Source organism: Fundulus heteroclitus, chromosome 8, assembly GCF_011125445.2.
Source record: "Fundulus heteroclitus isolate FHET01 chromosome 8, MU-UCD_Fhet_4.1, whole genome shotgun sequence".
Lineage (NCBI taxonomy): Eukaryota > Metazoa > Chordata > Actinopteri > Cyprinodontiformes > Fundulidae > Fundulus > Fundulus heteroclitus.
The window spans coordinates 32849501-32867112 of NC_046368.1; the positions used below are offsets into that span (position 1 = coordinate 32849501).

At 43.3% G+C, this 17612-nt stretch overlaps 1 protein-coding gene across 2 annotated transcripts in view; it reads right to left on the reverse strand.

Annotated features, from left to right (window-relative positions):
* The window catches only part of ttc28 (tetratricopeptide repeat domain 28), a 188962-nt gene extending 184630 nt beyond the window's left edge, over positions 1 to 4332 (reverse strand). For both annotated transcript variants that reach the window (XM_036140650.1, XM_036140649.1), the window contains exon 1: positions 4010 to 4332. In XM_036140650.1, coding sequence (XP_035996543.1) covers positions 4010 to 4039 — 30 coding nt within the window. In that variant the 5' untranslated portion in view covers positions 4040 to 4332. The remainder of the gene's footprint in view (positions 1 to 4009) is intronic.
* Positions 4333 to 17612: the final 13280 nt, after the last annotated feature.

The window sequence follows — 17612 nt, forward strand, 5'->3', positions numbered from 1 at the left end:
TTGCCCTTGTGTGTCTCTGTATTGCCCTGTCATAGATCGGCTCATTTAATTTAATTAATTTTTTTTGCTATATAATTCTATTTGTTCACTTTCTTTTTCCTTTTTATGATAAGTTACATAATCAAAAGATCGGTTTGTTTTATGATTTTCACTGGTGTAAGAGGTTAATGAAGAAGCTGCTTTGTTAGCTTCAAGCCCTTTCACATTATTTATCGTTTATAAATAAGAGTTCAGGGATAACACTGTGATGCCTGCATCATCAAATGAATGGCAGCCTTGTATCAGCTGGTCAGTACTGTACAGACACACATCCTCAGGGGACAACTGGAAAGACTCAACAAGACACCCAGCAGGATAACTCTAGAGCTCTATAAATATAGCTGTCCAAGAAAACAGTACACATTCAAATAGACACACAGATGATGAAGGTCTAGTAGAAGAATTTGTTCAGTTAAGAGTTTGAGTTTGAGGCAGAGGAGCAACATTTAAACAGGAACACAGCATGAGTATCCTGCCCCAGTCCTTCCATGATTGCTAGCAAACGCACACTTCCTCTGTGTCCTGTTCTACGATTCACTGCCGCTTTTCAGCCTGGGTCACAGGGAGGACATTCCTGGAAAACAACACTAAGACAGGGGAAAAAATCTCCATGATTGACTTTGCTCCTGAATATGCTCATTAATCTTTAAATGCAAGTCATGATGGAGTTTGAGTTTCAAAGCACCAGGCTGATACTGCAGTCAAAACTCAAATGGATTCCTGAAATCTTTAGGAAGATATATTTTTTTCTTTCTTGCAAACCCCTTAAAAGCTCTGGAACATCATCAAGTGAAGGGATGTGTCGACATTGACTATGTGTGCACAGCAGAACCAAAAGACCAACTTCCACAGCACAACATCATATCCTTGTGCTTCGCCTAAAAGCTCCTCCTTATTTCCAGCTAATAATCCCCTAAAAAGAGGAGACCTTTCAGCTCAGAAGGCATGATGATCTTCTTTTTCAAACTGTCTTTGAAACAGTTTAAAAACAGGTTATGTCAGTTACCGACGAGGGCAGTTAGTTATTTTCCAGAACCAGACCTATTTAAACCTGCCTGACTCTGTGACAGCTTTAAACCCAGAAGTAAAAGAACCTAGAGGCCAAAAAGCAGCTAGTATTTACTTTTATCTTTGAATGTGTGTGTTCTCTTGTTAATAATTCCAAAATGGTCAATAAACTGGACAAAAGCTAAAACTCTGATGTCACAGATTAAGGTTAAGGTCATCAACTGAATTTGAACCAAAATAAACAGCCCTTAGTTTGTTTTGAAATTCAGGCTTTCATTTTTTAAAGGAATGAAAAAATGTATCTGGAACCTTGTTTTCCATCTTGTATCCATCCATTGTCTGCACCCCCCTAACCTTGCAGGATGTCCAGTTGCATTTGGTGAGAAGCGGGGTACACTCTGGTCTAACCGCCAGTCCATCCCAGGGACAAACATCCATTCATGTTCACACTGATACCTACACCTTTTCCCACCTGCCACATTTGGTCCGCTTTAAATGGACCAAAGTTTGTTTCCTTTTGTGCAGGTGTGAACAAACTCAAGCAAACCCTCGTCCCGGCCACACAACCGGACCGAGACCTACTCTTTGAGGTGGTCTCTATCCACATCCAAACACACTTTGGTGTGATTCCATGGTGTGAACCTGAAAAGGTCTTGATCCGACCCAACTACAGAAAACATATGTCTCTTTGGACTTTTCGGGCCACCGTAGCAGTGAAGGCAGCACCTGTTGCTTAGCAATACTTCTGCCAGCATGAAGTGGGACTCCTTCGACTTGCAGGATGCATTTTCCTAACCTGACCCTTGCCAGATGTATTTCGCTCCACTTACATCCATCTGGGACTGATCCATAGGAATTGCCTCTTTTGAAGGCTGGGCCTTATCAAAAATCCTTGCATATGATTGGATAAGCCACTTGTCTGTCATCTTTATCGACGTGCTATTTCAACCACTCACACCAAAACCAACCCGTGACGCTGATGAGAGCGACGCAGGAAAAAACAAAACTTTTTTTTTAAATGTGTTTGCGGCTCTAGTGGCACGTGTTTTATTGACAGTGAGCTGACAGGAAGAGGGGGAAAGACAGGCGGCAAAGCATCCCGGGCCGACCGCGTCGAGGACTAAAGGCCTCCTAATATGGTTTGCGCTAACCGCTCCGCCACGGGCGCGCCCAGGAAAACAAAACTTGCCAAATCCGGTTGGGAGAAGGGCGAAAACATCATTTCCACCAACAAAAGCCTTCAGAGCCGTTCTCTGATGTTCTTTTAATGAAACAATATTAGGTAGATTGGACAACACAGAAGAAATAGCAGCATCAATGTTAACGCTTGCTTCCTCGATGCGAGCCGCCATTGTCTGAATCAAAACAGTCTCACGGTCGCTTCTCCAACACGTCACATCTATGAAACTCCAGCCCTGCGTCCTGATTGGCTGGACAATAAAATTGGTTGGAGAAATCACTTTCTATGGGAGAGGTCCCAGATGGATGTGAGTGAAACGAGGTGGAGCGAAATTCAGCTGGCTAGGGTCAGGTTAACATTTTCCAACACGGATTCAAAATTAGAAATAAAATGTCAGGCAACCTGCATTGAATGAGCTCCTCTTTCCACTCTCAATGATTATCAGCTGTAATAACAGCACAAATGTGCAAGACAGAGGCGCTGAATGCAGCTTTTCCAAAGTAGCTTTTCTCCATTTCCGGGTCTATGCTACATCCCGCCCTAGTCATTTCTGGCCCATGGGAGCAACGACTGTCACACGTGGCTTTGTTACAAGTTATAGTTCAGTTACAAAAAGCACAATGTAAAAGCAAACCTCACCAAATGGGAAAAAAAATTCAAATAAAGTCCGCTTTTGGTCCGGACCAAACAAGAGGACCAAAGGACTAGTTTGAATACGCGCTAAAAGTCTGGAGTGTGGAAGGAAGCCGGAGTAATCGGAGCGACCGGAGAACATGAAAACACTGGGAAAAAAATTAAAGATTAAATTCCTACTTTTCACATGTAGTCAACAATGTGCATGAGCTGTGTAGAAACCTAATGCAGCTTTACAGGACCTTGGCACAAGCCTGAAAGGACTTTCCGGGCACAGCCAGCCCAAAGTAAAAGCAAACTGAGCAAACACTAAGAGCCCCCAAACTGATAAGGGTCTCATCAGATATCTAAGGCATAAATACTTTTGTACAGTCACTGACTGGTAGTAATCACGGAAAAACTAGTTGAGATACTTGTTGTTTAAATGTTACGTAGAAATGTGTGTAATAAACTTAATATAAGAAGTTTATTTGGTAAAATATATTGAACAGACTGATCTTTTAGAAATAGCCTAGCACACAGTAGAGCCCGAAATAAGAACAAACTCCTTAAATTATGTGAACTTTAATCATTCTGATTAGTGGCTTAAATGAACAAAATTAGGATTATGTCAGATTGTATTTGATCATTTCCATCTTGCATTTAACAAGTACAAACCTCTGAGCTCTGATTGTCAAAACAGAATTTCTACAAAAGAAAACAATAGATAATTTTAACTATATTTAAACAGACACCCATTTGTTCCCACTATGATGTGAAGAACAGGTGATTCATAAAATACTTAGTCATTGTGTGATTGATATTTTGTAATTGTAGACTGTAATCCAGGTTTTTAGTTGTAAAACGCATAAAAAGAACGACAAAAAGTGTCATAATCTATTCTACCCTGTGGTGCTGGTTAGTTGGAAGGCCCCCAAATCAAATTCTTTTTAAAGTCCCATACAGCCTTTGGACCGCCTGTGCTTTCAGACTTTTCCTGAATTTATCCTCCAAGATGTCAACACCTCATGAGACGTGTGCAACCTGTTTTTTTTTGTTTGTTTGTTTTTTTAATCAAAAGCTCCAGCGAGCCTTAAGAAATCTCGTTTCCTCCTGCTGATCGCACTGAACAGCCGCATATTTTCCCAGTTTAGTTTCCACCGGCCTCACCTTCTCTTTCCTCGCTTTGGGCTTTTCCATCTCCGCTAAATCCTCCGCCTGCTGCTCCAAACTTTGATCCCGCAGCAGCAGCAGCAGCAGCAGCAGAAGTGAGGCAGGGGAGGAAAAACCTCCGACACCATCCAAAACAAGCCGCCCAGGAGTCTGTCGTCCGTTACCCGGGGCTGTGCGCAGCGAGTCGGCTCCAGATCCGGCCAGGCGTGCTTGTTATGTGGCCGCTTTCCAAAGTTTTCCTTAGTGAAAGTTAATCCGCAGTGACTGCGCCATGTTCCCCGCCGCCGATCCTCCCCATAGCGGAATTTTTGTCCGGTGAGAGGCGGGGATCCGGTCGGCTTCGTGGCTGCAGCCCTCCGCAAGGTTTCAATTACTCCTCATGACATCAGAGAGGAGTTGAGTTACCTGACAGACATTAAGGGCCCAACAAAGCTGCACAGTGAGTGAGGGTGTGTGTTTTGGTGGAAATAGGCTCCACGTGGATTTAGTTATAGGCAACTAGCTTGGGTAATATTTATTTATTTATTTATTTATTTATTTATTTATTTATTTATTTATTTATTTATTTATTTATTTTTAAACAATCTATTTCTTTAGTAGCTCTACAGCTTTATGAAATGCCCAGAAATGTCTATATAATAATGCTGCTGGGACTGTTGGGAAATGGATTTCTAATCATCCAGTCTGAATACAGTATATAAATGACTTTAGACTAACCGTAAAAAACATTTCAGAAATAATAATAAAAATAGTTTATTTAGCCTACCTTTTCCCATACTAAAATCGCGTGAGAAAGAATTTGTTTTTGGGCTTTTAATATGGCCTGTCAGGGACAGGCACCTGGCGCAGCGTTGCCAGATGTTGCGAGACTAACAAGGGACCAGCTCTGTAGAAACAAGGCCAAAAGAACCACAACAAGCAACCCACCACACCACTGTGCTGTAATTCTACCCAGCGCGATTTTTCCTAAAACAGTTCTCCGTTCATTTGGAGTGATATTTGGATATTTCAGTCGGTTCACGTTGTCTGAAACGCAGCAGCAGGAGCAAGTGTCTTTACAACTTGTGTTTGTAGTCGCTTATTTTATTGCGCAAATAAGCGACTTCATGGTCAAAAACACCCCAAAAGAAAACACAACTAAAAAATTGACGAGACTTAAAAAAGAATTACTAGTTGCCGTCTGCCTTTTTTTCGTGTGCATTATACAGGGAGAGTGCGCCCCCCTGTGGTGTTACAGTGTAAACACAAAGAAAATATGGTCATGCATTGTTACAGCTAATGACCCTGAGTTGGTCTAGTCTGGTCTACCAGTGGATTTAATGCTTTTTTTCACTATTTTTCGGGAATATCAACATATTTTATAATTTCTCCTCTTAAATACGCTGACTGGTCAAACCTAAATAATAGTTTTCTAAACCGAACACAGGTTAAAACAAAGGTTGAAATGAACAAAACATATTCATTGTTCTATTTATGTAGACACAAAAAGTGGAATGTGCGATGCTTTTCAGCATTGGGCCCACCTTATATAAAAAAATGCAAAACAAAAGGCAAGATACAGGTGAAATTTAGACTATGAACTACCAGATTTATCAATGTGTTGAATTTTTTTTCAAACATATAAATTGTGCAACCTATACTCTACAATATTTCTTGACCTGTTTTCTATTTGTAAAAACAATCAAAAGGAGATTCTCATAATTTCTTCTCTCGTTCTTGTTACTCCATAGTTGTGCAATGTTTATGTTATTGGGTGCAGAAGAAGGGGCTTGCCAAGGGAACCATTAATGTAAGAACTGACATTGTTTCTAATGTTGCACTATGGTACAATAACAAGAATGTTGTTCCTAACGGGTTGTGTTCTGTTGCAAGGCTGCTGGTTCCAAATGCACCCTCTTTAGAGTTTGGACAGTTGTTAATTGATAAAACTTAATGGGACATTTACATGTGACGTCATTTGCCCAGTGACAGCTCGGGTTTCCCAGATGGTCGGACAAGCTGAGCACAAACTAGAATGGCAACAACTGCAATATCAATTAATTTTGTTAGATGAAGACATCCCAGGAGCTTCATTTCAACATGCTTCAATTGAGAAACCCAGCATAGAACAGCTTAAGCCATGGTTGAAATGTAGAGTCCTCAAAATCAGCAGGAAAAAAGCAGTATTAGTAGAAAGGTAGGAGAGGCTGTCCTCTCCTCTCTCTCAATGGATCAAACGCGAGGAAGAAACCCGCTAGAATTACAGCTAATACTACAAAATATATATGTATTTTTTTACAGGCCTATGTTTTAATTTATAATAGTTTATTGAGAAAATAGACTTAAAAAGAGCTTCTTTTCTAAAGTTGCAAAGTCAATCATCCGATACCAATAATCAGACACTCAGATCCCATCTCACCTTCACACACACACCCTCTGCAGAAACACACACACAAGATCACCAATCTTGTGAGAGAAATTAGTGGCTTGCTCCATGAAAACAAACCCAAAAAAGCTCAACACGGAAACCACCACTCTTCTAACCAAATAAGTGTAGCCTACCTGCACAGACATTGCGTTCGATGGTATCAGGTCTGGACATTCAAGTGTTGGCTCCTTGCCAACGAGGAAATGCAAAGAGCCCATAGTTGTCTCTGGTCAGATTTCATAGGAAAGTCCTCTTGGTTACAAGCTTGTATCCAACACTGACATTTCTCCGCAATTTGCCAGTGTTTTGGAAAGTCAATAAAAAAAAACTCCCTTAAATGGTCACCATCATCATATTGTGAGTCATAATATGTCTGCTAAAGCGATATTCAGGACAGATCTGTTCACTATTTGACTCACACAAGTAAACAATTCAAGCTCCCGGTTATAAATGGGACAGTTGGCAACACTAACTAGAAGTGTGCGTGCACAGCCAGCAAGCAAAAACTAACAAAGAACGAACACACACATTGGCATTACATGAGTGCATCAGAATGATTGCCGTGTCAGACAACCAATAGATAAGGCGATGGAGGGAAAGAGGAGAGTGAGAGCAGGAACAAAATGTTAACAAATCCTTGCCATATTGTCCAAATTACAGGATTGGACAGCATTTTTACAGGCCTGCAGCTCCCACAGAGATCACATTTTAACACCCTTATTCTGAATACATAATGTATTGACTACTATCAGGATGGAAGGACCATTTCATCCAGAATAACAAAAAGTGATTGTGAACAGGATTGCCAACTATAGATTTAACTGGTGGCTCTAAATTGACATTGTGTGTGTTTTGTCTCTGCAAGGTTGTCCATCTTGTTTGTTACTCTGATGGGTTTATTGGATATCATTAATTCTACATGCAGCTGTGAACAGGACTAGGTAGGTACAGAAAATGGATGAATATGTTAAACATAATATGGGTTTTTCTTTTGGGTCTTTGGTCAAATTCCATTGTAATACATTAGCCCAGACAACGTCCCACCACAATATTTAGCAAGGTGGAAATTCTGTCATGGATTTGCTGCTGTCCTTGGGATCACCGTCCCATCAATTAGCCAACTTGGACAAAGCTTCAGCTGTCAAACAGATAGCTCCAGGTGGAGGGGTTAGTGCCTGACTTCATGACTGGAAGGTAACCAGGTCCTGAAACTGAAAACAAGCTCAAACCATCCTTCCTCCAGCAACATGCCCACCAGTCAGCAAGAAAGGTTTGTTCTGATATCATATGTTTGGTTTGTGTCAACCGTGCCACTTTGTATTATGGCCATGAATCTCTACTTTGGTTATCTGTACAGTGCTCCTGAATCTTAGCAAACCAAATTTGTGCTGCCACATCACTTTCAGAGAAAGGGGCTGCATCCAAAGAGGTCAAATTGGTAAGGACTCTTTAGCCAAAGCGGAAGTGCATCAGCTCTCGCCATGATAAGTGCTGTCTGAATAGTACAGTCATTAAGGAAGGCCTGTATACTTCCTGTCATGGTTCCTTTAGTATAGGGAACTCTTGATGTCCCCCACTGGTGCTAAGGAGCTATAAGGAATCCCACAATCCTCTGTATGACATGATGTATAAGCACAACCCGCCTGACGGAAATGAATGAAAATGTCCGAACAGAAGAGAGCGACACTTTGTAGTTTATTTGCATAAAGGCTGTAGGCCCGGATTTGACTCACATCATCCGTGTGCATTTCCATCACGTAAGTTTCACGGAGTTTAAGGATTTCCGAAAAAGGTTCTGGGTTCAAATCCAGCCCTGGGTCTTTCTGCTTGGAGTTTGCATGTTCTCCCTGTGCATGCGTGGGTTCTCTCTGGGTACTCCAGCTTCCTCCCACAGTCCAAAAAACATGACTGTTAGGTTAATTGGTCTCTCTAAATTCTCCTTAGGTGTGAGCGTGTGCGTGAAAGGTTGTTTGTCCTGTCTGTCTCTGTGTTGCCCTGCGACAGACTGGCGACCTGTCCAGGGTGTACCCTGCCTCTCGCCCAGTGAATGCTGGAGATAGGCACCAGCAACCCCGCGACCCCATGAGGGATTAAGCGAGGCTGAATTTTCTGTAAGGCCCACTCTTCTGAAGATCTACAAAATCTGACAGTGAATATTTTTGTTGGTTTTTGCAAATAGCATGAAATCTTGAAATGGTTTAATGCCTTCTAAGGAGCAGCAACAATTAAGGTGACACCACCAGTCAATCAGTCCTGGAGGCTCATCAATAATTGTGTATCAGTGATCACAATTTGTCTCAAAGCGAAAGGCCCCCTAGCTGTGGGAGTTGCAGGCCCTTTATATCTGACAACATTAGGGAAATTCTGAATGACGAACGCATTGAAGTCAGGGGAGGAGGGGAGATGAGCGGCTGAGATCTCGCGAGAGCTGTGAGCTGTGCGTAAGTAAAATGGCGGCATACATGTAGTTCAAAATTAAATCCACTCAGGTAAGTAATAACCAATAACTGAAAATTAAAAGTAAAGTTTAAACATTAACAATTGTCTCATTTTCACGAGGGAACAAACTGGAAGAAGAGACCTTATCGAGCCTGGAGAGCTACCTGGACGAGTGTTTTGACAACATCGTGATGGGGAAGAAAAAAAATCCCGCAGCCACAAACACACCTTCACTCAAATGAACCCGGTCTAGCTCTACCGGTGCCTCAACTTCCACTCTGTCTCCCGACAGGAGCTACAGCGACGTCCTGGAGTCCATCGACAAAAAGCTTACCAGCCTGGACGCTCGCCTCGCCTTGGTAGAGGTGCTCCACAAAGAGTTCCAGGCTCTCAGAGAAGCGGTCGAATTTAGCCAAGACCAGCTAGCTTCTGTTGCCGCGGAGAACGACGCGCTGAGAGGGAAAGTCACGGAGCTAACCGAGGGGTTGACGCGGCTGACCGGCGAAAATAAGAAGATGAAAGAATCCATTCTGGACATACAGTCGCGAAGTATGAGAGACAACCTCGTCTTTGCAGGCATCCCGGAACGCCAAGAAGAGGACCCTGAGTTTGCTATACGTGAGTTTCTCCAGCAGAAGCTGAAAATCCCGGCGGAACAGGTAAAAAACATCACCTTCCATCGCGTTCACCGGCTCGGAGGTAAGAAACCCGATAAAATCCGCCCTCGTCCGATTGTAGCCAAATTTGAGCATTATAAACAAAAAGTGTTTGTTAAAAGCTATGGCCGCGAATTGAGAGGAACGGATTTAAGTGTTAATGACCAGTTTCCAAAGGAAATCCTAGACCGTAGGCAAGTGTTATTTCCAATCAGGAAAAAATACATTAATGATGGCGTCAGAGCTAACGTGGCAGTTGACAAACTTTATATCAATGGTCAGTTGTTCAGGGATCAGAAGATCACTCCTTGGCTTTATTAGATGCACAAAGGGTGGATTTATAGCTTGTCATGCTTGAAAAAAAAAAAAAAAAAAAAGTGTTTGGAACACGGTGATAAAAAAAATAAACGCACAGCTCAAGAGGACGCTTGCACGGTATGGTTGTTAGTCACGGTTGGGTACACGAGGCATGGGTGATGGTTATTTCTCTTTCATCTTTTCTCACTCTTTGCACTTTCTTAATTCTCTGTCTTTCTTTATATTATTCATCTGCTCCTCTCCTGCTGACCAGGAAATCACAAGCACGTCAGATGATGCTACCTGGGTCTTTGTATAACTATTCTTCTGAAGACATGCACTTTTTAACTTCTCACTTTCACCTATGATGAATGTAAAGTTTGTGTCATGGAATGTGCATGGAGCAGGCACCAGGGAAAAACAGCTAAAGATCTCTAACCAGCTTACAAGATTAAAGGCAGATGTTGTCTTATTGCAAGAAACCCATAAATCAGATACAACTGTAAGTGATCTTAACTCACCTGAGTTCCCCAATGTGTTTGCTGCCTGCTATAACTCTAGACAGAGAGGAGTAGCAATTTTAATCCACAAAAACGTTAGTTTTAAAATATTAGATAAAATTATTGATCCCGAAGGTAGATTCATATTAATTAAAATATCTATTCATAACCAGAAGTTATGTATTGTTAGTGTATATGGTCCAAATGTTGATGAACCCTCATTCTTCCACAAACTCTTCCATGCACTTTCAAAACACGGGGATTGTTCTCTAATTATTGGGGTGACCTCAACTTTGGTCTAAATGAGGAAATAGACAGGCTGAATACAACAGGGTCTCAGCGTAGTTGGCAGTCATTAAATATAGTCAAACAATACATGAGTGATTTTGGTCTTTGCGATGCATGGCGTTCTCTTCATCCTAATAGTAAGCAATATACTTTTTTTTCAAATGTTCACCACTCTTATTCTCGTTTGGACTATTTCTTAATCAGCAGTTCGCTGCTGTCGGACGTTTCAGATGCTGTAATTCATCCTATCGCTATTAGTGATCATGCTCCTGTTACTTTAACCCTAACAACTAAAAAAATAACCCCACAAAACAAGAGCTGGAGATTTAATACATCGTTGCTTAAAGATGAAGATTTTAATACATTTTTCAAAGAAGAGTGGGCTTCATACTTAGAACACAATGATCTGCCAGGCACTTCAGCATCTATACTTTGGGAAGCAGGGAAAGCAGTGATGAGAGGTAAAATAATTTCATTCTCATCTCACAAAAAGAAGTTGGAAAACAAGAAGATTCAGGAATTAGAAGAAAAACTTAAGTTACTAGAAACTTCCCAGGAAGAGGGAAAGTTGGGCAAAATCCGTAATAAATAAAACTAGAATTAAACCAGTATATTGAAAAGCAAAACAAATTTCTAATAGAAAAACTTCGATTAAAAAATTTTGAACATGGCAATAAGTCAGGAAGCTTCTTAGCTAATCAGTTAAAAATAAATAAAGAGAAAACGACTATATTTGCAGTTACAGATTCCAATGGGAATACATTACATGATCCAGAATGTATAAATAACACCTTCCGTGATTTCTACAAAACTTTATACACATCACAGATAAATCCATCAGACAATGTCATCAAGCAGTTTCTGGATAAAATTACACTTCCTAAACTATCAGATAACCAAAGAACGACACTGGACTCACCGCTGACAACAGTTGAAGTTCAGGAAGCTTTAACAAGCATGCCCAATAAAAAGGCTCCAGGCCCAGATGGATTCCCTACTGAGTTTTATAAGGAGTTCTGGAATATTCTGGCACCAATGTTTCACAGAATGTTGCAAGAAATTCAGGAAAATGGCAGATTTCCAGCTAATATGAACTCTGCCACCATCAGTGTTCTGCTTAAGCCAGGCAAAGATCCTATGTTGCCCACCAGTTATCGTCCCATATCCTTAATCAACGTAGATATTAAAATACTCTGTAAAGCTTTTGCAAAAAGATTAGACAAAGTCACTCCTTTCATAATCCACCCAGACCAAACTGGCTTTATCAAAGGAAGGCAGTCACCCACAAATACACGCAGATTACTTAATTTAATAGATTATTCCTACAGTACAAATAATAAAACTATTATAATGTCTTTAGATGCAGAAAAAGCATTTGATAGAGTAAATTGGAATTTTTTATTCGCTACTCTGCATAAATTTGGTTTTGGCAATTTTTTTATAAATTGGTTAAAAATTTTATACAGCTCTCCTACAGCCTGTGTCAGGACAAATAATCAAACATCTTCCAGCTTTTGTCTCCAGAGGGGCACTAGGCAAGGATGCCCACTTTCCCCCTCACTTTTTGCTATTTTTATTGAACCTCTAGCAGCAACAATTAGACAAACAAAGGTTATTAAAGGTATAAAATGCATGAATATAGAGCATAAGATTAGTCTTTATGCTGATGATGTATTACTCTATCTTCAGCACTCAAACTCTTCCCTTTCTCAAGTAATTAGATTACTAGAATCCTTCTAGATTTACCCCCTAGATTTACATTTGCGTTCAGGAAACATCACATATTTGGGTATCACTGTGTCGTCTAAACTTGCAGATTTAGTAAAATCTAATCACATCCCACTTTTAAAAAAGATAGAAGATGACCTGGATAGATGGAAATCGCTTCCAATTTCACTCATGGGTAGGGTAGCTTCGATTAAAATGATGGTCTTACCTAGAATTAATTACTTATTTTCAATGATCCCCAATAAACCATCATCTGACTGGTTTAGATCTCTAGACTCTTCAATCTCTAAATTTCTTTGGAAAGATAAACCGCCCCGTATCAGCTTAAAGACACTACAGAAAACTAAAGACAGAGGGGGACTAGATTTGCCTAACTTCCATAAGTACTACTTGGCAAATAGACTACAATATATCACTAAATGGATAAAGCAAAATCCGTTAGACGAGCCCTGGATAGATATAGAACAGAAAATATGCAATAATATCATGATTTCAGATTTGCCGTTTATTAGCTCAAATATAAAACGGCATACATGCTTTAAAAATATCAATATCAGCTCTACTCTGACAGCATGGTGGGAGTTTCTTAAAATGACAAAGTCGTCACTTATCCCATGCAGTCGTACACCCATCTGGAATAACCCTGATATCCTACAAAATAATAATATGATAAACTTTACATACTGGAAGAATAAAAGTATTGAATATCTGGAGCATTTACTTGACGGAACCGAGTTCATCAATTTTGCCAAACTAAATATGCAATATGGCATTAGTAAAAATAAATTTTTGGAATATGAACAACTTAAATCTATAATTAGAAAAAAATTTAAGCATATTAAAGGTGGTTTACAAATTCCAAGTAATATATTAGAGTTCCTAGATTTAACCCCCCCCAAACTACTGTCTAAATCATACAGGACACTGACTAAAATAGATGATTCAATATCTCTTCCTATTACGAAATGGGAAGAGGATCTATCAGTCAACTTTGAACAAGACTTCTGGGCTCAGATATGTCTAAGAACTTTCAAATTGACTAGTAACACCAACTTACAACTAATACAATACAAAATCCTTCACAGAGTACACTACACAGGACAAAGATTATTCAAGATGGGTCTGGCACAATCTAATATCTGTCCACACTGCATAGGCAATCATCCTGATAATTATATTCATGCGTTATGGTTATGCACACCAGTCCAGAGGTTCTGGACACAGATATGTAAGGACTTATCAAAGTGCTTGAGCTGTAAAATTACACCTTCCCCATCGGTTTGCTTGCTTGGTAATTTTGAGGAAAGCCCTCTGGGAATAAAATAGTTTACATGGTTTTCACTGCACTATGTATCGCAAAGAACTATCCTCATGAATTGGAAAAGTAAGGAGAATCTCAGTATCAATCAGTATAGAGATCTTTTGTTGGATCATATTAATCTTGAGACAGCATCTGCATCCACATCTGTTCGATCTCTTTGGGCTCCTTTGATTAGCACTATCACTTAGTGGAATGGGGGGCAGTGGGTTGCTCCCTGTAGGTCGCAGTGGGTGGGTGCAGGGGTTCCTGGGACTCTGGGGGCACTTGGAGTGGGGCGCTTGGTGGGTCTGACTCCAGGGTCTGTTGCCCCCATCTGGGAGGAGCTTGGGAGGCCTACGGGTGGCCCACAGCACCGCTTGCGGCGCTCTTGGGGAGCTACGCGGGGACGGACGTGGGTTACTGACCTGGTAGCTGTGCTGTCGCTGGGTGGGTCCTGGGTGGGTCTGGGGGTCTGGGGTCCCTGGGGCGCGCCGCCCTCGGGCGAGGGCCCCGGCGGGGCCTCGGGGGTTCCGGTTCCGGGGGGTGTGCCGGGGGGTGTGCCGCTTGGGGTCTGGGCCGGCGTGCGCCCGGGTGTCCGCCCCTGCACGGGGCCTCTGGTGCGCTGGGGGTCCTCAGGGCCTGTTGAGCTGGTAGGGGGGCATGGTCATCAACATCTCAGGGCAGATGCTCTTCCCCTTCTTTGGGTTGGCATTCTGCTAGTGGGGGGAGGGGAGGGAGGGGGAGTAGTGACTTACCCAGCCTGGATGTCTAGTGTCGAATGTATGGTGAGATGTTTGAATGTTAGTGTTGTGGAGGGTTTAAATCTACGGGTGGTGTGTGTGTGTGTGGGGGGGGGGGGTTTGGTGGACGTTCTGGTGGGCTTGTGTCCAGCCCCCTGTCCCGGTCCTGGTCCGTGTAGTCTCCCGGTGCGGGTTTCACCTGGGGGGTGGGGTTTGGGATGGCTCGTGCGGGCTGGCTGGCCAGGGCCCTCCATCTTATTAATTTATTTATTTAATTATATATTATTATTATTATTATTATTATTAACTTTTTTTTGGGGGGGGGGGTTAAATACAGTAGGCATGGGGGGTGGGCTGGGGGAGGTAGAGGTGTTGGTCCTGGTGGGTGGTTGGCTGGCGGGCCCTGCGGCCTCTCCCCGTCCCCCGGGCTATGGTGGCGCCGCTGGAGGGGCCCCTTTCTCCGGGTGGAGCTTTCGGGGAGCGGGGGTGCCTATTGGAGTCAGTAGAGGAGCTGGCTCCCTGGGTTGGCTCCCCAGTCCTTTGCTCCCCATCCCCGGACTCCTCCCTCTGCCTGCTCCATCACGCCGCCACACATGTAGGTCCTTGGGGAGAGGGTGTTACTGGAGGTTGCCACCTTTTGGTGACGTCCCTCTCCCCAATTTTATCATGCATTTTAGACACTTTCACTCCAAACATTTTCACAACGCACATTCATGTAGGCCACGATATGGGGGGGTGGGGGGAAGACGTCTGGGGGGGGGGGGGGGGCTTTTGTTGTGTGAGCCTCGCCCCGGGCGGCTCCCTTCACCCCCTCTCGCATTTAGACATTGAGGGTTCTGGGTAGTTGCTTGGAGGGGGGGCGCTGGCACCAGCTCCCTTCCGGAGGGGGGGTGGGCTGTGCCGTGCACCCCCTTCGGTGCTCCCAGTTTTAAACACACCTGAGATCAACATGCAACAACACAACATCTGAGTGGGCGTAGGGAGGATCGGGGGTCTTTTGCACACCCCCGATCTCCGATCGCGGCACGGAGTCTGGGGCCTGGAGGAGGTGCGGGCCACTGGGTACGGGGTCTTGGCGGGGGGCTGTTGTGGCTAGCCAGCGGCTTACCGGATCTGGGGCTGACGCCTCTGATCTCCCCAGGAAGGGATGGGGGGCAGGGGTGGCTAGGGTAAGGTCGGGGTGGGAGGGGGTTTATTAGGTATATAGTGGGTGAGGGGGGCTCTGGTCGGATGGCCCGTACAGGTCGTGTCGGCCCCCCCTCTTTGGGGGGCCTGGTCCGGGGGGCGCCTGGTCCGGGGGCGGGGCCGGGGGTCGGGCACAGGCAGTCGTATTGTTGAATTGTGGTGACCCTCCCCCACTTGGGGGAGGGTCATTTTGGACTGCACATTTTGGACGTGAATGCTATGTGGGAATGTGTGTACAGCGTCCTTTTTTTTATTTATTTTTTATTTTATTTATTTATTTTTATTTATTTATTTATTAATTTTTTTTGTGTCTGTGTGTGGCGAGTGGGGCAGAAGGGAGGGATGGTGTGAATGAGTTTTTTTTTTTTTTTTCTCCAGGGTTGGGTTCGGTCCGCTCCCTCTCCCAAGAACATCTCAAGTCTCCGATAGGTGCGGAGCCCATCCCCCCACGTCCTGCCCTCCTCCGCTGCGTTGGCGGGCGCCTTGACCCTCTGGCGCGTTGACGGTCCTCGGGTTTGGGGCGGGTTCCCGGGTGGGCGCCGGCCCATTCCCGGCGGTGGCTTCGCGGGGCCTGGCCGGGGCCGGGGCCCCTGCCGCGGGGGCGGGGCACCCCTGGGGCCTCTGGCCCCTAGGGCCCATGGCCAGGACCACTTCAGCGCGGCCGGCTGCCGGCGGAGCCCACGGGCTCGTCCCCGCGGCTCTTGGGGGCGTCAGCATTGCGGTGGCTGGGGGATTTCCTCGGGGTCGTCTCTCCTCTTTCCTCGGGGGGGGGGGGGGGGGGTTGCAGATTTCCTGTGAAGGCCCCTCTCGGGCGCACTGCTTTGGGGGCCCCTTTGGGAGTCCGGGGTTATGGGTCCCCTGACCCCTGCCTCTGTGCTCGGGGAAGGTGGGTCTTCGGTTCTCCACAATCACTATCAAGCCATTTCCTTCTGGATAATTTTCACCTAAACTAGTGCACTCTCACAATCTCCCACAGGTGCTGGGTCCCAGGTATTAAATGTTCACTTATATACAGAAAGGCTATAATTTATTTACTTTCTTTTACCTTTTTTTTTTAGGTATCACATTACACATGTCAGCTTAAATAATAATACATATGATTTAGCAATGGTATCAAGGTGTTACACGATTGTATCTGTTGCTTTATGTCTGTTGGTTGTGCTGTTCTTTTTGTGTCTCTTTCCAGGTGATGGAGCAGACAGAGGACGTTTTATCATTCTCTTCCTTTTATCTCTTCTTTCTTTCACCTCTTCTTTCTCTTTTTTTTCTCTTCTTGTTTTTCTTTTACTCTCCTACTTTCCCATTGTAGTGTCCATATAATTTGAAATTCTCCCTGCAGGAATCACAATAAAGCTATTTACACGCACAAATCAAGCGGAACATTATGGCGAAAGCTGTTTGCTCCACTTGTGAAAGTAAAATCTGTCGAGCTCTATTTGGCATTAAGATATCAATTTTTATTGCCACATGGCTAGACAGGACACTGGGGGGAAAAAAAAGAAAAAAAAAAAAAAAAAAAGAAGTCAGGGGAATTTTGTTGTCAGTGATGAAAGTACAGTTCAGACACACATTATCCAGAATGTTTGGAGGTTGGAATACAGTGTATTCCTTTACCAAAAGCTAAAAGACATCTAGAAAAAAAATGAAAGATGGATAATGGCATGCAGACAACCTCATGAGCTTCTGAACACAACAGTGATCAACGGGGAATTACCGAATGTTTGTCTGTATGAAGGGAACTTCATTTTTGTTCAGGATTACATTGTATGCTTGGTGTTTAAATTAAATGGTAATGCCTGATGCTAGTTCTGTTGTGTTTTATGTGTTCTGGATATTTGCATATTGCACTTGCAACAGTTAATAGGACTCCAATTTCACACAAAGCATTTAATAGGTAGTGTAAAGTAAGATTTGCTGTCCTAATACAAAATTTTATAGTAAATTCTTGCCATGGATATCTCGATAACATCTACTGCAGTAAAGGTGTACTTTTGTACATTTTCTCCACTGCAGGTTAGATTTCAACACTTGTTCAACCTTTGATGAGATCCTTTTTTTGT